At 40.9% G+C, this 25,188-nt stretch overlaps 1 protein-coding gene across 1 annotated transcript in view; it reads left to right on the top strand.

Annotated features, from left to right (window-relative positions):
- The first annotated feature begins 946 nt into the window (after positions 1-946).
- The window catches only part of SWAP70 (switching B cell complex subunit SWAP70), a 75,366-nt gene continuing 51,124 nt past the window's right edge, over positions 947-25,188 (top strand). The window contains exon 1 of the mRNA XM_038569023.1: positions 947-1,146. Within this exon, the coding sequence (XP_038424951.1) occupies positions 1,048-1,146 (99 nt within the window). The 5' untranslated portion in view covers positions 947-1,047. The remainder of the gene's footprint in view (positions 1,147-25,188) is intronic.

A 25,188-nucleotide genomic window follows, 5' to 3' on the forward strand; every position in this document is an offset into this window, starting at 1 on the left:
GCACTGACTGTGCCTGGTGACTTCATCGGTTTGGAGTCAGCCAGCAATCCTTATTATCCTAGGATGTGAACACTGAGAAGAACCCCTGCAGAACATCTGGTGCAACGTGTTCATCTATATGTGAAGAATCTGAAGCCCCCAAAGCTCAGGTGACCACACTTAACAGATACTAATTAAACATCTACGATGAAGAGGACGCCTTCATAGGCTTGGATGTGTTCTTTTAAATGGTCCACCCATTCTGACTAGTAAAATAGGTGGAGTGATTTGCTGGGACTCTCTCATTAACTATTGTGCAAGCACAGAAACACCAGGAACAGCACACTGACCAGCGGCAAACCCTTAAGTTGTGTACTGACCCTCGAGAGCTGAGGGTTAGGAAGCAAAGCATGCCTGACTCTGTGGCTTCTAAACCAACCTTAACCCTCGGCTCCAGGCCCCCCACAGCCCAAAGAAACGTGTGAAAAATGAATAAAACCCTTCCCTCCGAAGTCCCTCCTGCCTCCCCTCCCCCTCCCCCTCCCCCGGCTGGGATCAGCGCTGGCCTTGGAGCCCCTGCTCGGGGACTTTTCAGTTCTCCTCAGACACTGGCGCGTCCGCGGGACACACGCGGGGCTTTTTTTTTTTTTTTTTTCTTACTGCGAGGCGCGGGCTGCGGGCTGCTCACCCCGACTCTCGTATTTTAACTCGGAATGAGGGTCTTGCTCGGTGGGCACGCAAGCCCCGAAGCAGGCCCGAGGCGGCCTGGGGAACCCGAGCGACCTGCGGGGTGGTGCTCCGCCGGCAAGAGCGCGGGGAAGGCCCGCACTCCTCCCCGCGGGGTGGGAAGCCCCGTCCGCCCGGTGCGCCCGCTCGGCCCGCTCCGCGCCTGGCTCCCGGCGGACGCCGAGGGGGCGGGGCCTGGCGGGGGCGGGGCCTGGCGGGGGCGGGGCCTGCGCGGTCAGGTGACTGAAGAGCGGGCGGCCGTGGCTGCGGCGGCGGAGGGGCGTCAGACTCGCCCCAGGGTCGGCGAGGCGGGCTGGCAGTCGGGGGAGCCACGCGGCGGCCATGGGGGGTTTGAAGGACGAGCTGCTCAAGGGCATCTGGCACGCCTTCACCGCGCTCGACCTGGACCACAGCGGCAAGGTCTCTAAGTCCCAGCTCAAGGTGGGCACCCCGCCCGGGTCCGGTCCCCCTCCGACCCTCCCGCGTGCGCTCTCCCCCCCCCGCCCCCCGCCCCCCGCCCCCCGCCAGGTGGAAGCCGGCCCCGGCGGGCGGCACCCCAGGAAGGGGCGGGCAGGAATGCGGCCGGGCGGCCTGCTCCGCGCTGAGGGGCCAGAGACCGGGATTCGGTGGTTCAGCCTCCCTGCTGCCTTCGGGCGGTGCCCTCGGGCGGGTGGGTAGACCCTTCGGGGCCCCTCGTGAGCGGTGGGGGGCGGGGCGGGGGGTGTGTTAGGCGGGGATGGGGTCTGAGGAGCCGGGCTCCTGTTGGCGAAGGGAGGGGGGCAGAAAGTCGCAGAGTCGGAGCGGCGGTGGGAAGCTGGCTTAGGCAGCACGCCCGGAGTACCGTCGCCCTCTGGAAGAGGAAGGGACTTGCCCAAGATCACTGGGGCACAGCCTTGTGCCGAGCGCGCGCTCCACACCCGGGCGGCCCCGAAACGGCCAGCTGCGGCCGAGGCAGCCTGGCTGTTCAGAGGAGGGAGAAGTGCCCAGAGCCTGGCCTCCAGCCGCTTCCTCCTTTGGGGGCTTTGGTGGTGGGAGACGCTCTCTGACTTGTGAGAAAGACCTCCCGGCCCAGGGGCTTCAGGTCAGTCTCGCGTGTGCTGTGTCCCGCAGGGACCTTCGTTCCCGGTGAGGAGCCCCGATCTCTCTGCCAGAGGCTTTATTGTGACTGCCAAAGACCCCAATTGAGAGTATAGGGTATAAATAAAGGAATGCTTGTAAATTGAGTAACCCCAAGCCGGGAAAGTGGCACTTAGCCAGGAGAAATTGGCAGCTTCTTGAAAGTATAAAATATAGAAACAGACAAGAAGAGCCATTCACAGGCATTTTCTAATATCCACATTTTGGATCTGAATGTCTGGTTTTCTTAGCCTCTTCTGAGAATGAGTTTCTGAAGATTGGGTTTGCTTTGTTTATTTTGTGCAGTAATCAGGAGGTTTTTATGAGTAGTGGCTTTGATGCCAGTAGGATTTAGCATTTGCTTTTCTCCTTCCCCATCTTCCTTTCACACTCCTCCCTTCTCATTCATAAAATTATAGTTTGGAAGGGTTCAGAGAGATCATTCTCTTAATGCTTATTTTACTTCTAAATTAACTACAGTAAAATTGACTTTTTCGGTGTACAGTTTTATGAATTTTAACACACGTATAAATTTCTGTAACTGCTACCAAAATCGGGTTTCCATCAGTTCTGTCATCCCAGAAAGCTTCATGTTGCCCTCTCCACCTCCAGCTGGGGTGAACCAATGGTCTGGTTTGTTCTTAATTGCTATAGTTTTGTCTTTTTCCACAGTGTCATGTAAATGAAGTAATTTGGTATGTAACCTTTTGATACTGGCTTCTTTTACTCAGGGTAATGACTTAGAGATTCACCCATGTTATTGTGTGTATGTGTTAATCATTCCTTTTTTATTAAATAATCCATTGTATGGATGTACCCAAGTTAATCCAGTCACCTTTGAACATATGTGTTGTTTCCCCTTTTTGGTGATTATGAATAGAGCTGTGTTTTACTTTTTACTGTTTTTACTTTTAATTTACCTATACCACCATATTTAAAGTGAATTTATTATAGATCACTTGTAATTGGGTCTTGTTTTTTAATCCATTCTTGCAATCTCTTGTTTTTTCATTGTTGTGTTTAGACCATTTACATTTAATGTAATTATTGATATGGTTAGATTTAAGGCTACTAATTTTACTATTTGGTTTCTGTTTTCCAATTTTTGTTCCACTGTTTCTTCTTTCTTTCCTTCTTTCAGATCATTTGAATATATTTTAGTATTTCATTTTAATACTGTGCCCAATGCTAGGGGTGGTAGTAGAGGTGGGGGGACAAATCTTTGCCTTCAAGGAGTTTAAATTTTGGTAGGCAAATTAAGAAAATAATCAAGTATTAGAGATGGTTGGTTCTTTCTCTCAATTATATTACTCGGTTACCTTATCCTTAAGAAATGTAAAATCTGATGGTTGAGATAAATAAATATAATTGGATAGAGGATGTTGAGTGGATTAGAAGATAAGGGGCCATGAGATTTTAAAGGAAAAGGTGATTAGTTTTTTACTGGTGAGATTATTTCATGAAAAAAAGCTTCTTTGAAATAAACTTGAAAACAATCAGGATGTGATCATATAGAAATGCAGGAGGGAAAGCTAAGCCATTCTATTCATTTATTCATTCATTGGATATTTGTTGACTGCTGGTAGTTCCAAGGCATCCCTGTCCTCTATTGCAGCAGTCTGGAATTAATCAGACATTTATGGGGACTTCTCTGTAATTTATTTTGATTGCAGTGTAATGTATGAGTGAGTGTATGTTTGTATATTTAAGAGTTGGGGATCCCTGGGTGGCTCAGCGGTTTAGCGCCTGCCTTTGGCCCAGGGCATGATCCTGGAGTCCCCGGATTGAGTCCCGCGTCGGGCTCCCGGTATGGAGCCTGCTTCTCCCTCTGCCTGTCTCTCTCTCTCTCTCTCTCTCTGTCTCTGTGTGTCTATCATGAATAAATAAATAAATCTTTAAAAATAAGAGAGAGTTATTGCTGGTGATAAAGCAATAGAAATAGATTGTGGTTAATGCACAGAGAGGACTTTTAGTACCAGGCTAGTGAGGTAGGTGCCATAGAGCCTCCAAGTTTTTGGAGAGGTGATGGACCATGATAAGAAGTGCACTTTAGGAAATCACTTGGGCTGTAGCATGTGACCTGGGTTAGAGTGGATTGGACATGTTGGAATTAGGAAACCATTGCAGTAGTCTTGATGAGAGGTAATAGGGGTGGAGGTGGTGAGGATGGACGAATGGGAGATGGTGAGCGAAGGAATTTTGCTGTCTACTAGCCTGGACTCATGATTGGGTGTGAGGAGAAATGAAAAGGACAGAGTCAGAAATGTTTCAGATTTCAACTGTGGATGACCAATGGATACTCGTGGTTTTTAATAGAAACAGGAAAGTTATCAAAAGGAGCTGTTTAGAGAAGAAACGAAAGTTAACTTTGAACATGTAGGGTTTTATTTATATTGTTTTGTTTTTGAGGCCCTTGTTGGAGATGATGTCCTTGGCAAGGGTGGGGCTGTCAGTACAGGATCTAGTAGTTTGAAACTTGGAAAAAAAGAGAGGAAAGATTAATTGATGGCCTTGGGGAATGGCTAGAGTATGTGGTGAGAGGAAGAATAGAAGTCAAGGGAATGGAAACAAGAGTAAGAACCACTTCAGAGCAGCACTGGAACTGAAGGAGAAGAGTTTTCAAGGAAGACATGATCTCTTATTTTTGAGAGTTAAGCTGTTATTTTTATTGTTCTATACACATATTTTGGAGATTGTAATGAGAGTGACTCATTTCTTTTTTTTTTTTAAAGATTTTATTTTTTATTTATTCTTGAGAGACAAGCCAGAGGGGCAGAGACATAGGCAGAAGAAGAAGCAGGCTCCTTAAAAAAAAAAAAAAAAAAAAAAAAAAGAAGCAGGCTCCTTGTGGGGAGCCTGATGCGGACTCAATTCCAGGACCCCGGGATCATGACCTATGCTGAAGGCAAATGCTCAACCACTGAGCCACTGAAGTACCTCTACATATTTCTTCTTTATTTTTATTTATTTATTTTTTTTTAAAGAAAGATTTTATTTTATTTATTCATGATAGAGACAGAGAGAGGCAGAGACACAAGCAGAGGGAGAAGCAGGCTCCATGCAGGGAGCCCGACGTGGGACCTGATCCCCGGTCACCAGGATCACACCCCGGGCTGAAGGCAGGCGCTAAACCGCTGCGCCACCCGGGCTGCCCCATATTTCTTCTTTAAAGAGAAGTTGTGAAAACTTTAGAATATTGGCATCATCTTGGGAATAAATTCATTTTTTACTTTTAGGAGATTATTTTGCAGTATAGTACTCATTTATTTTATTTTTTAAAGATTTTATATATTTATTCATGAAGAGACACAGAAAGAGAGATCGCGCGAGAAGCAGAGACACAGCAGAGACAGAAGCGGGCTCCATGCAGGGAGCCTGACATGGGACTCGATCCCGGGTCTCCAGGATCAGGCCCTGGGTTGAAGGTGGTGCTAAACCACTGAGCCACCCGGGCTGCCCAATATAGTACTCATTTAGATAGATGTGTTTGAGTCACTGCTATAATTAGTAAATTTTGGGGTGCTTGGGTGTCTATCCTCTGCTCAGGTCATGGTCTCTGGCTCCTGGGATGGAGCCCTGCCTCATATCTGTCTCCCTGCTCAGTGGGGAGTCTGCTTCTCTCTATCCTTCTACCCTGTTCCCTACTCATGTGCACATGCGTGTGCGTGGTCTCTCAAATGAATTAATAAAATATTTATTTATTTATTTATTTATTTATTTATTTATTTTTTAAAAACAAATTCTTTTTTTAAGATTTTTAAAAATTTATTTACAGAGAGAGAGAGAGAGAAAGGCAGAGACACAGGCAGAGGGAGAAGCAGGCTCCATGCAGGGAGCCCGACGTGGGACTCGATCCCGGGTCCCCAGGATCACGCCCCTAGCCGAAGGCGGCGCTAAACCACTGAGCCACCCGGCTGCCCAATATAGTACTCATTTAGATAGATGTGTTTGAGTCACTGCTATAATTAGTAAATTTTGGGGTGCTTGGGTGTCTATCCTCTGCTCAGGTCATGGTCTCTGGCTCCTCGGATGGAGCCCTGCCTCATATCTGTCTCCCGGCTTAGTGGGGAGTCTGCTTCTCTCTATCCTTCTACCCTGTTCCCTACTCATGTGCACATGCATGTGCGTGGTCTCTCTCAAATGAATTAATAAAATCTTTAAAAAAATTAGCAAATATTTTCTTTCAGTTTCTCCAGTTTAGTACAAAAAAACTTATGTTTTATACCTAATTTTTATTAATAGCATATTTAACATATTTAGCATAAATTAACAACGTAAGTTATTATTTTGTTGTTGCAAACATAGACTTTCATTGAATTTATCAACAAGATAAAAATATGGAAACCAGAATTTGAAAACCATTTGTGACTTGTATAAGCTACTATAGAGGCAAGATGTTGAGGTTGTTTAGTCACAGTGTAGGTCACTGTCTTCCTGATCTTCATTAATGTACCCTTCCCCTCCCCCCAAGCCCCTGCTCCCTGTACCCTCCAACAAAAGGGGAACCACCTCTGCCTCACTTTTTTTTTTTGCCTCACTTTTCTTAACTTTGATTCTTTCTCTTCCTTTCTCATTCCCTATGATCTCCCAGGGTTCTTTCTTGCAGTCTGCACCCTCTGTAGGAAACCTCTGTCTCTTGGGCTCCAGTTGTGCCAATTTTGACTCCCCACCTGAGTTGCAGCCATATGAGTCTTTACCCCTCACCACACTCAGACTGTGTACCCTTATAGGAGTCATCAGCTGTATTAGTTTAATATGGAATGAGATTGTTAGAAGGCAACTCATTTTTTAAAATTTTTGTATTGATTTGGTATTACTCTGTTTTTCAGGCTGGATACAGAGGGACATTAAACTGAATTATTTTGAGTTAAGCTTTTCCTTTTTTTTTTTAAAGATTTTATTTATTTACTCATGAGAGACACAGAGAGAGAGAGATGCATAGACACAGGCAGAGGGAGAAGCAGGCTCCATGCAGGGAGCCCGACGCGGAACTCCATCCTAGGTCTCTAGGATCACACTCTGGGCTGCAGGCGGCGCTAAACCGCTGGGCCACTGGGGCTGCCCGAGTTAAACTTTTCCTAATTGTGTACTCATCTATTTGTTGGCTGAAGTAGATATGGTGGGGGAAAAGTCTTCACAAACATTCTCTGCTTGCTTTTAAACTTGTATTTATGGACACTTGGGTGGCTCAGTCAGTTAAGTGTCTGCCTTTGGCCCAGGTCATGATCCCAGGGTCCTGGGGTCTAGCTGCAAAGCAGCTTCCTGCTCAGCAGGGAGTTTGCTCCTCCCTCTTCCTCTGCTCCTGCCCTCTTTCTCTCTCTCTCTCTTGCATATGCATGCTCATTCTCTCTAATAAATAAATAAAATCTTTAAAAAACCCTTGTATTTATGAATAGTTTTTTTTCCTTAGAATAAACTATAAGACTATTACTGTTTTGAATTCAATTTTAATATACCCTGTAACTGATGTGTGAGAATAAAAAACTACTGAGTGATTGATGGACACATACCTATAGGAAGGTGCTAGGTATATTTAGGTAGCTGAATAAATAGAATTGAATTGAATGTTACTTTTTTTTTTCACCCATTTTTTTCTCTTGGTTTGTTTTGGTGTTTATGTCCTGCTTTTGTGTGTATTTTTTAAAAATTTTATTTTTAATTAATCTCTACATCCAATGTGGGGCTTGAGCTTACAACCTCAAGATCAAGAGTCACAGACCACTGACTCAGCCAGCCAGGCACCCCTGTGTGTGTGTGTGTGTGTGTATGTGTGTGTGTGTGTGTGTGTATATATATATATATATATATATATATATATATATATTAATGAGGGATATTTGTGTATAGATTATGTTAGGAAACCATATTAATATGCCATCTGAAGCAGACTTTCTTTTAGGTTTTGATATCAATTTGCAGAAGTCCATGGAAATAGGTATAGGGCATATTAGTTGAATTAGAGGCAATAATTATTCTCTACTTTTTTTTTTAAGATTTTTTTTTAAGATTTTATTTATTTATTCATGAGAGACACAGAGAGAAAGGGAGGCAGACACACAGGCAGAGGGAGAAGCAGGCTCCTTACAGGGAGCCTAATGTGGGACTCGGTCCTGGCTCCCCAGGGTCACGCCCTGGGCTGAAGGTGGCGCTTAGCCGCTGAGCCACCAGGCTGCCCTCTACTTTTGTTTTAAAATGATCTTCAGATGATTTAGAATTTCAGTGATCTTGCTGAAAGATGATAAATCTCCAGTGACTTAGAAATACATGCAATTCCAACCTGAAACCATAAAAGTCCTAGAAGAGAGCACCTGCAGTAATTTCTTTGGCATAGGCCTTAGCTGCATTTTTCTAAATATGTCTCCTAAGGCAAGGGAATAAAAGCAAAAATAAACAATTGGGACATCGAAATAAAAAGCTTCTGCACAGCAAAGGAAACAGTCAACAAAGCTAAAAGACACTAACTGAGTCACCCAGGTGCCCCTGCAGCATTTATAATAACCAAGTGCCCCTGCATTATTTATAATAACCAAGATATGGAGGCAACCCAAGTGTCCATTGATAGATGAATGGATAAAGAAGATGTGGTATATAATACAATGGAACATTACTCAGCCATGAAAAAGAGTGAAATCTTGCCATTTGCAACATTTGTGACAACATGGATGGGTCTAGATGGCACAATGCTAAGTGAAATAAGTCAGAGAAAGACAAATACCATATGATTTCACTCATGTGGGATATAAGAAACAAAACAAATGAACAAAGGAAGACAAGCAAAAAAAACCAGACTCTTAAATATAGAGAACAAACTGGTAGTTAACCAAAGGGAAGTTGGTTGCAGGGGATGGGTGAAATAGGTAAGGGGATTAAGAGTACATGCATTGTGATGAGTACTGAGTAATGTATTCTTTAATGACTATATTGTATGCCTGAAATTAATATATCACTATATTAATTGTGCTAGAATTAAAATAACATAGAAGTTAAAAAAAGAAAAAAAACACATACAAGAAGATAAGGTGATGAAGGGTATTATTTAAGCATTTGTATATCAAAGAGAAACTTTGGAATAGTTCATATATATACACATGAGATAGAATTCATGAAGTTCGGGCAGCCCGGTGGCTCAGTGGTTTAGCGCCGCCTTCAGCCCAGGGCGTGATCCGGGAGACCCGGGATCGAGTCCCGCGTCAGACTCCCTGCATGGAGCCTGCTTCTCCCTCTGCCTCTCTCTCTCTCTCATGAATAAATAAATAAAATAAAGCCTTAAAAAATTAAAAAAAATTCATAAAAAAAGAACTCATAAGAGTTCAAAAGGGCATTTATAAAAGTGAAAAGTTTTCTCCAACCCCTGGCCCACACTATTTTCCTGCCCTGGAGGCAACCATTATTATGTTCCTTCCAGAGATCAAAATGTACCTTAAAATTAATACTCTTATTGTTTTAGTAAATGTTGTCCTTTTAAATATAGCAAAGTCTAGTGATATTTTTTGCAACCTTTATTATAACTTTACTTTGCAATTATGGTTACAGTGCGAATTACATGTCAGTCCTGGAAATATCTTGAAATAAGCTTTTTGGCTGTGTACTTTTATCGTGTTGTTTTTAGAAACACAGTGGTTTTTTGTTTTTTGTTTTTTTGTTTTTTGTTTTTAAATTGTGCCCTTTTGAAGTAAAAGAGGATCTAAGTGTAGAATTTGAGGAACAACACGGGTAGTTGATTTTTTTTTTTTTTTTTTTTTTTTAGATTTTATTTATTTATTCATGAGAGGCACAGAGAGAGAGAGCCAAAGACCTAGGCAGAGGGAGAAGCAGGCTCCATGCAGGGAGCTCTATGTGGGATTTGATCCTGGGACTCCAGGATCACACGTTGAGCTGAAGGCAGATGCTTAACTGCTGAGCTACCCAGGCGTCCCAACATGGATAGTTTGACTTTATTCATTTCTTCAGTGATAGATTTTTCAGCTAAATATCTTTTATTCTTTGCTTTGCAGCTGGTTTATATATCTTATGAATATCATATGTTCTGTTCCCATGTAGGCATTTAGTCTAAAAAAAATTTTTTTTTAAAGATTTTATTTATTTATTCATGAGACAGAGAGAGAGAGAGAGGCAGAGACACAACACAGGCAGAGGGAGTGCAAGCTCCATGCAGGGAGCGGGACGTGGGACTCCATCCTGGGTCTCCAGGATCAGGCCCTGGGCTAAAGGCGGCGCTAAACCACTGAGCCACTGGGGCTGCCCTAGTCTAAAAAAATTTTTAACCTTACTACTTACAAAAGTAATTGAGCCTGGCCAAAGTCTCAGTTGAAAATACAGTAGTCTTCACTTATCCATATTTTCGAATTTCACGGTTTCAGTCCTGCAGTCATCCGTGGTCTGGAAGTAGATGATCCTCTTTCTGACATAGCCTCAGAAGTTCAGTAGTAGCATAACAATATGTGCCTACATCATTCACCTCACTTCATCTCATCATGTAGGCCTTTTATCATCTCTTATAATTACAGGAAGGGTGAGTATAGTACAATATTTTGAGAGAGATACCACTTTCACATAACTTTTATTATAGTATGTTTATAATTAACCTATTTTATTATTAGTTGTTGTTATTCTACTGTGCCCAATTTATAAATTAATAAATTAAACTTGATCATAGATATGTATGTATCGGAAAAGAGATGTATCTAGGGTTTGGTACTATCCACTTGGGTTTCAGGCATCCACTTGGAATATGTCCTCTACGTAAGCAGAACAAATGTATAATGGAAGCAAGGTGCAGTAAAGGGCTTTTATCGTGTGAAGCACTATGTAAAAATGTGGTTAATTTTTGTGACTTTGGCATGTATAGTATTTTCTCCTAATCTTTAGTATTATATTTCTATTAACCTCTGGTAAAAGTTGTTTCTATTGAGGAACTAAAAAAATCTAATTTTAAAAAAAGGGTGAGACAATTGGAATCATGAAAGAGCCTACAAAAGTCTTTGTAAATATTTCTCATATTTCACTAAAACAAAATAGTAAAGATAGCTCTCCAAATAACATGTAAGAGACACTTAAAAATCTTAAAATGATAATGGCTTCTGGGTTATTTCCTTTCTTTGCTCATAACCTCAGTGAGATAAGTTGGAAGTTGGGGTTTTCTTTGAAATAACATGTAAACTTCTGCTTTTTGAAAGGTAATATACAAACTGTGAAGCACTGTGTATGTGTGTGTGTGGCCCTCCATCTTACGAGCCAATATGCATTTCTAATCTTATGACTCAGAGTTCTTAACCTTTTTGATCTCCATTTCATATTTCCTTTCAGGTCTCACTATAGTCCTGAGGTGCATCATACCTGAAGCTAGAGACAGAAGAGGCTTTGCGTGACCTTTTCCCACTTACCCCATTTGCCATCACAGAGTAGCTATGTTCTCATTCCGTCCGAACAGAAGGGTTATTATGTAGTCCCCTCAGTGGATAATTAGCACATTAGAACTTGAGTTTGAGGTATTCCAGCTTGCCTCTGCAGTCTCTCTTATGTGTGTCCCTGTTCCCGTCCTACAACATAAGTCTAAGGTAGCTCTTTGTCTCAGCTTCCTCCATCTCCCTCTGGGATTCATTTCATGAATCTCTTTTTCTGCTCTGCTTACTGGTTTATTTCCTTCTCATTATACCTTCAGGTTCCTTTTTTTTTTGATTGAAAATCTGTGCTTTCTTGAAACTGCAATTCTCAGCGATTAATTAACTGTGGAAAGGTATTTAGGAGTAAATCTGCATATAGTTGAATTTCATAAATGAAGAGATCTTGTTGTCATTAGGGAGAGATTTTTGCATTATTGGAAAAACATTTTTTCAGCTCAAAATTCTTCTGTGCCTCCTATACCTTTTGCTTTAAGAAAATGAGCTTTGTTTTGTTTTGGGTTTTTTCTTTTCTTTCTTTCTTTCTTTCTTTCTTTCTTTCTTTCTTTCTTTCTTTTCTTTTCTTTTCTTTTCTTTCTTTTCTTTCTTTTCTTTCTTTTCTTTCTTTTCTTTCTTTTCTTTCTTTTCTTTCTTTTCTTTCTTTTCTTTCTTTTCTTTCTTTTCTTTCTTTTCTTTCTTTTCTTTCTTTTCTTTCTTTTCTTTCTTTCTTTTTTACTGGAGTTAGATTTGCCAACATAGAGCATAACACCCAGTGAGAAAATGAGCTTTGTTTGGTAATCAAGTATGTTTGATTTGGACCATGCAAGTGGTGTATGTGAGCATGGTGTACCAACCATGCTCCAACACATGCTGGATGGTGTCAAAGGTATTATATTTCATTGCATAAGCAGCTCTGGGAGAATGGAGCATTATCGACCTTGCCAGGCAGGACAGCCCCATCAATTCTTTCAGTTCATAGGGTGATGGATGTGGGGTTACATTTTACGTGTTTTTGTTCTTGCACGGAATAGATGGTTAACTTATATTTGTTGATTGACTATATTAGAACCAGTAGTCCAGAACTGATCCTACAAAGAGGGGAGGTTACTAAAACTTTTTGGGTATTTATGACAAAGGTAGAGTTTTGAGATTATTCTGATGATGGAGGTGAGAGGCTGGAGATCAGGTGACCATTTGGGGAGCTTCTGTGAAAGTTGATGAGTCCTTTGATGAGTGCAAGGCTGGGATGGTGGCAGTGGGAATCAAAACAGATAATGTTCCTTACACCATAGTGCTTTAGTCTTGTGAATGTTACAGACCCAGCAAACTGGCAATTCAAATATAGTGAGATAAAGGAAGTACACATTTCACCTAAGTCTTGTGGGATCTATTCATGACACTTGCCTGTAATGGATTATTTCATTGTTGGCTGCAACATAGTGATTTTTAAGACCAATTCTACCATTTTTGTCCCTTTATTGTCATTCTTGTGTAAGGATGAATGTTAATTTTCCAAATGTTTTTGGAATAGCTGGAGGCGCTTAGCTAACTTTTAAATTTTTTTTAAAGATTTTATTTATTTATTCATGAGAGACACAGAAAGACGGAGGCAAGAGGGAGGAGGCGGCTCCATGCAGGGAGCCCAATGTGGGACTCAATCCTGAGACTCCAGGATCATGCTCTGAGCCGAAGGCAGATGCTCAACCACTGAGCCACCCAGGCGTCCCTTCAGCTCTTTTTATTTATTTTTATCTTTATTTTTTTTAAAGATTTTTATTTATTCATTCATGAGAGACAGAGAGAGAGAGAGAGAGAGAGAGAGACTGAGACACAGGCAGAGGGAGAAGCAGGCTCCATGTAGGGAGCCCAACGGGGGACTTGATCCCAGGATCAGACCCTGGGCTGAAGGTGGCAGTAAACCGCTGAGCCTGAGCCATCTGGGGTGCCCGCTTCAGCTTGCTTGCTTGCTTTCTTTCTTTCTTTCTTTCTTTCTTTCTTTCTTTCTTTCTTCATTCATTCATTCATTCATTCATTCATTTTTTTAATTTTAATTTTAATTTTTTTGCTTCAGCTTTTTTTTTTTTTTTCAAAGATTTTATTTATTTATTCATGAGCAACACAGAGAGAGAGACCGAGACACAGGCAGAGGGCGAAGTAGGCTCCATGCAGGGAGCCCAACGTGGGACTCGATCCCGGGTCTCCAGGATCACGCCTCGGGCTGCAGGCGGCGCCAAACCGCTGCATCACCGGAGCTGCCCCGCTTCAGCTCTTTTTAAATGAAACTTTCACACACTCACAAAAAGGTGCTTGGGCACACAGAGGAGGGGAACCTATCTAGCCTATGGGGAAGATCGGAGGATTTAGGTCAAAGAATGCTTCTAGAGGAAGAGACATTTGTCACTGACCTTAAGGGATGTGTCAAATTCATCTATAAGAACATCTATGATGAAAAATACGGAAGATCAATCCCCTGAGAAAGCAGGAAAACATGTCAGGAAAGAGCACTAGTTGGGGAGTCTGGAGACCTGTCTGTGCTCTGATACTTGTGTAACCATGGGAAGTCACTTCTTACTGGGCTTCAGTTTGCTCATTTGTAAAATGTGAAGTACCACATGAGGTCTTTGAGGGTTAGCCTTCTAATTTAACTATGTTAGCTTGATGTGTTTACCACAGTCATATCCTGTTGAGTATTTGCTCTGCAGCAGCTCTTTGTTGGAGTCTCAGAAGGGAGAATGGGACCTGTTACTGAGGGCAAGGAGCCCCTGTTTCCCCAGCATTACATTCTCTGGTTAGCCATAAGCTGATAGAGCAGCTCATTCAGTAGAGAGAGGAGTTGGCACTGGGGATTCTGAATTAGACTCAGCAATACAAACTCAAAGTACAAGAGGTACATGAAGAGGAGAGTCTATAATTTTGTTAAAGGAATGGTGGTACCAAAGTCAGCATCAGGGTGGAAAGCCTGTTTTGGGGAGAAAGGAGATGAATTCTTCTTTGGGTTTTTTGGATGTGAGGCAAATTTAGTGTAGAAATCTCTAGTATTAGTTAGGGTTGTAAATCAGAGTTCAGTTGAGAGGGAAAGACCAGAAGGAGATCTGAGAGTTATTAGAATAAAGGTTACTTAACATTGTCAGAATAAAAGCATTTTTGAAAAAGAGAATAAGGAGAAAGAACTCAGGGCTGAAAATTGAGCTTTGGGAAATGTCCAGTTTGGGAGAATGAGGGATGAGGTAGCGGGTCCTACAAAGGCACCTTTGTAGAAGAAGAAGAACCAAAATAGTCTGAGAGGAGGGGGGATGATTTAGACTGCCAAGTGCCAGCAACTTCGGAGAATGCCTGGTTCAGAAAGTGTCTGTCTCAGGTTCTTCAGGAACCTTAGCATCTGCTAAGACAGAGTTGGGAGTGCAAAAGGGCTATTGAGAAGAAACACCTATGGGGGGAAAAGAGAGTAGAAGCAGGACTGGGAAGAGGAGCTATCAAACTGTGGTATGGACCTGACAAAATTGGGAGCAAATGATACGACCATCTTGCTTAGTCGTTGGCTGAGGAAGACCCTGAGGAAGCTGGAGGCTCTCAGCTAACTACAGTCCTTGTAGCTAAGCAGCATTTCTATTCTTTTTTTTTTTAAATTTTTTTATTTATTTATGATAGTCACAGAGAGAGAGAGAGAGAGAGAGAGAGAGGCAGAGACACAGGCAGAGGGAGAAGCAGGCTCCATGCACCGGGAGCCTGATGTGGGATTCGATCCCGGGTCTCCAGGATCGCGCCCTGGGCCAAAGGCAGGCGCCAAACCGCTGCGCCACCCAGGGATCCCAGCATTTCTATTCTTGAGGGATTTGAGTGGTACATCTCTATGTCTGCCACAGAATCCTTTTGAAAAAGCAATTTCATGAGATTGATGCGGATGGAAGCCATATTATGGAGATCATAAGGAGACAGTGTGGTCAGACGAGGGGACAGAAAACATAAACTTCAGATTTGTGATCACTTTGCGTGTATACTGTGGCTTCAGATTTTCTTTTGGATGGAGTGTACTACCTACCTAATTTATCTCTCTTCTGTTATAGAATTCTCATTCACACTTGTTAATTCTTATTGAGTCCTTTTATCAAAAATCTCTACTTGAGGGGCACCTGGGTGGCTTAGTGGATGAGCATCTGCCTTTGGCTCAAGTGGTGATCCAAGAGCCCTGGGATCGAGTCTCACTTTGGGCTCTCCACACAGAGCCTGCTTCTTCTTCTGTCTCTGTCTCTGCCTTTCTCTGGGAGTCTCTCATGAATAAATAAATAAAATCTTAAAAAAAAAAAAATCTCTACTTGAATTTTGAGGAACTAGATTGCTCTACTAGACCTCAGGCCAGACGAGTTACGCCTACTAGTTCTGGTGGTATGAATAACTAGCGGAGACATTGGTTTTTACTCTAAAAGTGATCTGAATTAGAGATTCCAATTAAACAAAAATTCTCCCCAGTGGAATATAGTGGTAGTACAGGGAAATAAATTCAAAGACCTATCTAGATAAAGATGGAGAAGCAAACTAAATTTAAAAAAGAGAGAAAGAGAGAAAAGAAAATTCTTAAATAGGGCTAATTTAGCAAACATTTGTTGAACATCAGGAACTTTTTTTAGGTTTTGGCATTGCACAGATGGATAAAATACAAACCTTCTCTCTCTTTTTAAAATATTTTATTTATTCATGACAGAGAGAGAGAGAGAGAGGCAGAGACACAGGCAGAGGGAGAAGCAGGTTCCATGCAAGGAGCCTGATGTGGGATTCGATCCTGGGACTCCAGGATCACACCCTGAGCTGAAGGCAGATGAGACGCTCAACCGCTGAGCCACCCAGGTGTCCCCAGACCTTCTCTTTATGGAACTTACAGAGTAGTGGGAGGGTAGATGTAGACACTTATTGGAGTTAAATCTTTTTTTTTTTAATTTTTTAAAAAGATTTTATTTATTTATTCATGAGAGAGACAGAGAAGCAGAAACATAGGCAGAGGGAGAAGCAGGCTCCATGCAAGGAGCCCGACGTGGGACTCGATCCCGGGTCTCTAGGATCACACCCTGGGCTGAAGGCAGTGCTAAACCGCTGAGCCACCAGGCTGCCTGTTAAATCTTTTTATAAATGATTTATCTTAAAGATATTTGTTTCTGCATAGTCCAGTGGGACACTGGAATCTAAGGAAGCTGTCCCAGATTGGGACTTTGTTGCCTACTGTGTGGCTTCTTCAAGAGGTATGGCAAAGCATAGTTTTTTGTGAATGACTGAACTGAATTAATTTCATCAACTCTATAGTCTTACAATGATCTCTTGTAATTTTGTAAATTTATTGGTGTTCTCTAGCTGGAACCCCCCGACATATTTAATTTTAAAATTTTCCATAAATATAAAAGCTTCACTTTTTCTGATTATAAAGATAATACATAGAATATTCAAACAACACATTAAAGTATAGAAACAAAGGTAAAAGTACCCAAAATTCTACCACCAGAGGCAGGTGCAATGAACTTTTCAGTGAATATTTTTCTAAAATCTTCTCTCTCTTCTCCATACCTTTTTCCTCTCCTTCCTTGCTCTGTACACATATACACATGCATATGTACATGTGTTATACACAAACATATCCTTTTATATAAATGGGACTATATTTCATATGCTTTTGTAACCTATTTTCTTTTTAAAATTTTTTATTATTATTATTTTTTTTAAAATTTACTTATTCATGAGAGATAGGGAGGCAGAGACATAGGCAGAGGGAGAAGTAGGCTTCCTGCGGGGAGCCTGATATAAGACTGTAACACCAGGACCCTGGGATCACTCAGCCAAAGGCAGACGCTCAACCACTGAGCCACGCAAGTGTTCCTGTAACCTATTTCTTAAAGAGGTGATAGAGTCCTCTTTCCATATCACTTTCCATATCACTGTTGTCTGATAGATACAGACAACATCCTTAATAATGGCTATGAACTATTTTACTGTGTTGATGCACCATGTTTTATTTAACCACTTTCCTATTCATAGATATTTGAGATGTTTAGGTATTTCCAGCTGGGGATGCTGCTAAACATCCTACAATGCATAGGACACACCTCCCCCTGCTCCCTAAACAAAGAATTATCTGGTCTAGGGCCACCAGGGTGACTCAGTCAGTTAAGTGTTTGACTCTTGGTCTCAGCTCAGATCTTGATCTGGTGAATTGAAGCCTGCCTTGGGCTTCATGTTGGGCATGGAACTTACTTAAAGGAAAAAAAAAATTATCTGGTCCAAAATGTCAGTAGTGATGGAGAAAACCTGCTCTATTCCTTCTCCAGTGTTGGGTAGTGGTGATCTTCACTCCCCTGTATCTGTTCAAAAACCAGGTATTGTTACTCATTCAAGAAGTGATAGCTCTTTTAATTTACATTATTTTGATTACTAGTGAGGTTAAGCATCTTTCCTGTATTTATTAGCCATTTGTTTCTTTTATGAATTTCCCATTCATGTCCATTGTCCATTTTTTTCATTAGGTGTTCATCTTTGATTTCTAAGAGTAATTTGAATATTGGAGCTATCAGCCTTTTTTCTTTGTTTCTTTGTGGTGTCGCTCTCTCTTTTTAAAGATTTTATTTATTTATTCATGAGAGAGAAGCAGAGACATAGGCAGAGGGAGAAACAGGCTCTAATGTGGGACTCAGATCCAGAACCCCAGGATCACGACCTAAGCCAAAGGCAGATAGATGCTCAACCTCTGAGCCATGGAGGTGCCCCTGTGGTGTCTCTTTTTAAAGGGAAATTAAAAATCTTTTTATGTGGTTAAATATACTGATATTTTGTTTGATTTCTGAAGAGGGCTAAGTTAATTATCTGAAATAACTTATTAAAGGTGCTTAATTTAGGTAGTTTCATGGCATACAGTCTGTAGACAACATCACAACAGGTGGTTTTGAGTTACATATCCTGCCTTAATCTGTCCATAAGTGTGATGCTTCTATTGGTAGTCTTTGTGAAGAATATGGAATACAACTATTAGGTACGGTTTCCTCCCTTAACTGAGCTGCAGCTAGGTATTTGAGATACTGCTAGCATATGAGACAATTCGCTTAAATGATGCATAGGAGTTCAGCAGACAGGAGGGCCAGTAAAGGTTTCCAGAGTTTATGGAGAATGATCCAGTCTTGAAGGATGTAATGAAGCAAATGGAATGTTTCTAGCACTCCATTGTTGTGGGACAGGCTGGTGGAGACCTGGAGTCTCATCCCTGTTTTGTTACTAATCACATTGTGACTTAGGCCAAGTCTCAGGCCCCGCTCTTTTTATCCATGAAGCTAAGAGGCAGGAGTAGAATATTTCCTAAGGTTGTCATTATTAAAATACTATAGTTTTACTGTTAAAAGAGGATTTTTAGAAAGGATTCATTTAGCATTTATTGAAAGCTTTCTGCCCTCTGGATAGCATGTGAGGTACTGTGGGAATGCAAGGATAGGTAAGACATGGCCCTTTCTTTCAGAAATTTACAATCTTGGGAGAGAAAAACCATGTGTGGTAGTGTAAAATAAGAAATACAGAGTGCTTGGGAAATGCAGAATGAGGAAAGACCATCTTGATTTTGGGTGGTGGGGGCTTCTGAAAGGGATGACATTTATGTTAGATGGGAATGGAGGTATAGGGGTGGTTGGAGCAAAGGCCTGGAGGGAAGGGGGAGTGGTACAGGATTTGTGTATGTTTCAGTGAGTAAATTTGTTTGGTGGGATTTGTATGGTTCATACAGATGGGTAAGAAGAAATGCTAGAAAGGTAAAGAGGGCTTGACTTGTTGAGTGACTTAAATACAGGGCTGAGATACTTATTTGGGTTTTCCTTCTGTAGGCTTTTGATGAATTTTAGATGAGGGGATAATGTGATAAGCAGCACTTTAATAAGAATAATTTGGTAAAAGTGTCAGGATGGTGATTGCTTTTAGGAACTGAGTCAACACTGACCTGGAGATTTCTGAGGCTGATTACAATGAAGGTAATTTAAGAGAAAGCAAGCAAGACTTAAATAGTGATAAGCAGGATGAAAGAATATTGTCAGGAAAGGGAAAATGACTCTGTGTGGTAAAGGGGCAGGACTTCTATTAAGACAATGCTCTTTAAGGCAGGGCATAATACTGGTAGGAAATTGGTCATTCTGGGTCATTGTTAGGAAGAGTTTTCTGGTAATTTGCCATTAGCTTGAAATTTTATAAATCAGACAGGAATTTTCATTTTTTTAAAGATTGCTTATTATAAATTATAATTCTGTAATTGTGTTGGTTCAGATAAGCATGTTGGAATAGAGATCCCCACCTCCCTTTTTCTTCAGTGTTGAAGTTTGCCCATTACGCACATCCTGTAAAGGGAAATTGTGTGACTTGTTGGGGGCGGGGGGCATGCTTCAGAGGACATTTATAATCTCTACATCTTTGGGAGGGTGAAGGGTAAACATGCACTCGTGTGTTAAAACACTGTTTAGTAGTTCATCATCTTTGATTTTGTTTTCATAATAGTTGGAATAAAGTGCTTAAAGAGGATAAATGGCAAACCACTGAACAGGAACAGACCAACGAACAGGGCTCATACAGTTAATCAGTCATCTCTTGTCAGCAAAGGCCCTTGCAGAGGCAATAGTAGATAGTTATGAAAGAACTGGAGAGAGGGATTATTGGCATGGATATGGATCTTTTATTGTAGTAACAATAGTTTATTCTTCATATCAGGAATGAGAGCAAAGTTGCTTAGCAATCATGTGGGTGCTAAAAGAATGGCCTTTGGAGGAGCAGGCATTTGAAGTGGGATAAATTCAGCTTTTTCAAGAAACTTGCAGACATTCTGATTAGAGTGATTCAGGGGCAGTCCTTAAACAAATCAAGAACTTGCAGCCCTCTTTCTTCCTGATTGCTTTCATCCTGGTCTGCTTTCCAGCTTCCTCATCTGGAGATACTAGTGCCTCTTGGAACTGGTTCCCCCAAAGGTTGGTGCTAGGAGATAGGGGCTCCCTGAGAGAGAAGGGTCCCAGAGTTCTAGGCGTATGTAGTTCTTCACCACTGGATTTAACTCTGCTCCACAAAATTGTGCCAGCCACCTCACTGAGTCCTAGAATTGACTAGGTAGGACTAGGTGAACATCAGTCCATCACTGCACCTGAGCCTTACAACAGAGGTACATGGCCACAGGGTCTTAGGGCTTTCTGTTCTTCCAGAAAGAGGGAAAGTGGCAAGTGTGGAAAAGGCATCAGAGCAGGAAGCTTGGGTTCTAGTCCTAGTTTTACTACACATAAAACTGTGATTTGAGGCACAACTCCTAATCTCTGACTCCGCCTCTTCATCTGTAAAATAGCAATAATATCTACTTTTCCCAAGGACAAGACTGAAACCAACTAATGGATGATGTGAGTCTACCCTAAAAAGCATAAGCTATTATACAAACTTATGAAGTAAGTTCTTTCTTCTTTCTTTCTTTCTTTCTTTCTTTCTTTCTTTCTTTCTTTCTTTCTTTCTTTCTTTCTTTCCTCTCTCTTTCTTTTTCTTTCCAATTTTTTTAAAACATTTTTATTTATTTATGATAGTCACAGAGAGAGAGAGAGAGAGAGAGAGGCAGATACATAGGCAGAGGGAGAAGCAGGCTCCATGCACCGGGAGCCCGACGTGGGATTTGATCCAGGGTCTCCAGGATCGCGCCCTGGGCCAAAGGCAGGCGCCGAACCGCTGTGCCACCCAGGGATCCCCCCTTTTCTTTTCTTTTCTTTCTTTTCTTTTCTTTTCTTTTCTTTTCTTTTCTTTTCTTTTCTTTCTTTTCTTTTCTTTTCTTTTTTTTTTCTTTTCTTTCTCTTTTCTTTCTTCATGAGAGACAGAGAGAGAGAGGCAGAGACAGGCAGAGGCAGAGGGAGAAGCAGGCTTCATGCAGGGAGCCTGATGCATGACTTGATCCTGGGACTCCAGGATTACTCCCTGGGCGGAAGGCAGGTGCTAAACTGCTGAGCCACCCAGGTGTCCCTGGAGTGTTTACTTCTTGTTAGTAGTTTATATTCTGGCTTTTGAGATTTTGGTTTCTTTATATATTATATTTTTTAATAAAAAAAAAAACCCTTGAGATACTGTTTAGGCTTTTAAAAGATTGCTAATAGAAGTTTTGAAAAGTTTTGGGGCTTCCTGGATGGTTCGGTTGGTTAAGCATCTGCCTTCAGCACAGATCATGATCCCAGGGTCCTGGGGATCTAGCCACCTCATCGGGCTCCCTGATCAGCAGGGAACCTACTTTTCCCTCTCCCTCTGCTGCTCCCCCTGGTCTTTCTGTCACATAAATAAAATCTTTGAAAAAGAATTTTTTTGGAAAAGGTTTAAAGATAGCACACTTTTCGTCGGGCTCCCTGCATGGGGCCTGCTTCTCCCTCTGCCTATGTCTCTACCTCTCTCTCTCTCTGTCATGAATAAATAAATAAAAGCTTAAAAAAAAAAAAAAGCACACTTTTTTTTCTTTTTTAGTGACAAAACATTTTCAATTATCCGTTATTCAGTTTATTTTGTTTGATGAAAACTTACCTATTCTAGGCCATATTAACAATGAAAAAAGCTGTATTTCTTATCAGATTGTAGCTCTTTTGCTGAATTCATAAAACAAGTTTGGGGTTGACAATTAAGGATTGGCTTTAAAAATTTTTTTTTAGAAACAAGGTTAACACCTTATTCTTCAGTGAGGATACTGAGGCTGAGCATATAAGTAGCAAAACATTAAACCATTATAAAACAGTAAGTGGCAAACCACTAAACAGAAACAGACTGTGTGAGAGCAGGGCTGGTGCTCAGATCTCCTCTAGGGTCCTTGCTACTATTAAGTGTTGTTTCCCTCACAATTTGTCTAACTAAATGAAGATAAAGTTAAGAAAATTGTCACTGAATTCAGCTGTCCCTCTTATCAAAAGTACTGTTTAATTGTCCAAGGTTGAAGTCTAGGGTTCAAATGTAAATCTTCTTTAGTGGGATCACTGAATTGAACTAAGCACCTACATATACAAAGAACATTGTTGACTTTAGAGAACTAAAACCATGATGTTCCTTATTACTAGAGAGTATTGGACCAGGGATTACAAAACTTGAATTCTAGTCTCAGTTCTGCCAAGTAACCTTGGTTAAAAACAAAACAAAGCAAAACAAAACAAATTTTTATTCCTTTGAGTGAGTACTCACCATCTATAAAATGAAGAGGATGACAATATGGCATCCAAAGCCCCTGCCAGGACTTGACTTGGAAAGATCTATGAAACCCGAAGGTAGAGAAAGGGGAGTACAGGAGAGATTGAGGAGTTTGCATTAATCAACTACTTTTCTCATATTATTCCTCTATCTGAAAGCTTTCCAGTTGCCCTTTCCTATCCAAAAAGCTCTCCTTATTTCAAGGCCTACATTACGTTCACTTCCTCTTTGAAGTCACTTTAGCACACATTCTCTTTTCTGAACTCATTGATTGCCCTTCCGTGATTAACACTCATGTGTTAATCATGGTACATTACTGTGGATTGTGCCTTTCTTATATACCTAATTTCTAGTAGGTTAATATAAAAGAAAAATAGAGACTTCAAGAATAAATAGATCTAAGATGTGTGATCTTAGGCTAGTCAGCTTTTTATTTTTATTTTTTATTTATTTTTTATTTTTTTTGCTAGTCAGCTTTTTAAAAATACATGTTTAAGTTCTTAAATAGTTGGAACATGTTGAATAGGTAAAATTTTTTTCAAACTTGGGAAAAAGGGGAGATAAACAGTGAAAGGTCTTCTACCTCAGGTCTACCACCAAGCTAGTCTTTCCCCTACTGTTATTAGTTTCTTACATATTCTGTTAGAGTTTCTTATTTTTTCTTTCTTTTTCTTGTACATAAAAGATGGCATACTAAACATAATCTTAAGCATATTGCTTTTTTCATTTAACTTATCTTGGAGATCTTTTCATATCACCAACACAGTGAGCTTCCTTATTGTTCTTAACATTGTATGAATGCACTGTAACTTAATCAGTGGTTGGGAATTTTTACTTCATTAAATCTCAAATGATTTCAAATTTGAATGACCTTTGAGCCTTCTCGGAGAAAATTGCTCTTTATTTCTCTAAACTCCTATTTTTATAGGACTTTGCAGGTTTAAGTATTTTATGTTCTTGAAGTTGATCCTCACAAAACCTCTTTGGGAGTAGATAATTACTCCATAAGTTTTACTAGGTAAATAGAGAAAGGAAATACTGATTTAGGTTTTTGCTGGCTGTGGGGCAAGATTTTTCAGAAAAAGCTCTACCGTGCTCTTTTCATGTGCTCTAGTGTTGGCAAATAGAGGTTTTGCTTGAGAAACACAGCCTGCTTTGTAGGGGCTGATAAAAGTCTTCATTACTTCATTTATAACCATTTGTGAATTTACTTCCTTTACTTTACTAACTTCCTTAAAACCAGTAAAGCGTGTGGAAAAGGATCTCCACATAAATGAAGCCTTGAGAAACAAAACAAATATAGAGAGAAGATATGCAAATATTCTTTTTATAGATTACTTTTTTTAACCTTAAAAAATCCTAACTGAAATGTGTATGCAGAAAAAAGTGACTTGCTTATGGCATTGAAAGTCTTCATTGAGATGAATGTAGATCTTCACGTGATTAAATGTGTAGGGCTGAGAGAAGGGAAAATTTAAACCTAGGATTTAACATCTGATAAGATTCTTTGTTGAAGTAAGTACAGTGTTAACTATGTAATTGTCCTGTTTAGAATACCAAAATGAAATGGGAGGGATTTAAGTTTCACTGTAAAATTTTCATGTAATGCAAAATGAGATTAGTACTCAGATAGCCCAAACTGCTAATTGAACTTCCTGAGTGTTAAAGTATTGGACTCATATTATGCCAATACCAGTAATGCTTTATATACGGAGTGCGAGTTTTCTACAAAAGATTTTCAACCATTTTTTTTTTTTTTTTTTTTATTTATTTATGATAGTCACAGAGAGAGAGAGAGAGAGGCAGAGACATAGGCAGAGGGAGAAGCAGGCTCCACGCACCGGGAGCCCGACGTGGGATTCGATCCCGGGTCTCCAGGATCGCGCCCTGGGCCAAAGGCAGGCGCCAAACCGCTGCGCCACCCAGGGATCCCCGATTTTCAACCATTTTGGTGACTTCTGAGATATTTTTGCAATTTTTCTCCTATTTCTAAACTAGGCCCTTGATTTCTTTTCTTTTTATAGTTATGCTCTTTTAGACTCATGCTGAAAGTGTAGCCTAGTATCACAGAATTTTAGAGATACTGGGACACTTAGAGATTGCTACTTAATATTTGGTAACATTTATATATTAACTTGGCCCTTCTTGTTGAACAAGTAAGAACATCGGAACCTAGAGAGGTGTCATTGGCCCCGCCCAGTCACTTGGTCCAGAAGCCTCGGCTGTAGCTGCCCAGATCCTGTAGCTGCCCAGATCCGTGCTCTTTTTCCTACAGCTCTCACCAACTGATGCTGCTCTCCCTGGGGAAAAGTTTAATTTTGAAAACATTCTCTTGGTCCTTCCCCTCTTTTTCTTTCTAATGTAGGCCAAGTGCTAAAAGACTACAAGGAATATTATAGTCATGGATATTTAAAAATTTCTTTTTGAGTATAGTTGATACACAGTGTACATTAGTTTCAGGCATACAACATAGTGATTCAACTTCTCTATATGTTATGCTTTGCTCACTAGAGGCTCAGCTACCGTCTGTCATCACACAGTGCTGTTGACAGTGTCATTGACTGCGTTCCTGACGCTCTTCCTTTTATTCCTGTGTATAGTCACAGATTCTTGCATGGAGCTGGCTCATTGTAGGCATGTTAAAGAGACTTGTTTGAAGTGAACCAGAACCAGGGAGGGAATGAAGTAATAACTACGAGGGGAGCTGGCAGCCTAGTAGTACTCACCCCATGTTTGTTATCTTTGTCTCCCTAGGGCAAGGAGTGGTGAGTTCAGACAGTGAGGCTGCCATATGGAAACTGCT

The sequence above is a fragment of the Canis lupus genome, chromosome 21, assembly GCF_011100685.1.
Source record: "Canis lupus familiaris isolate Mischka breed German Shepherd chromosome 21, alternate assembly UU_Cfam_GSD_1.0, whole genome shotgun sequence".
NCBI lineage: Eukaryota > Metazoa > Chordata > Mammalia > Carnivora > Canidae > Canis > Canis lupus.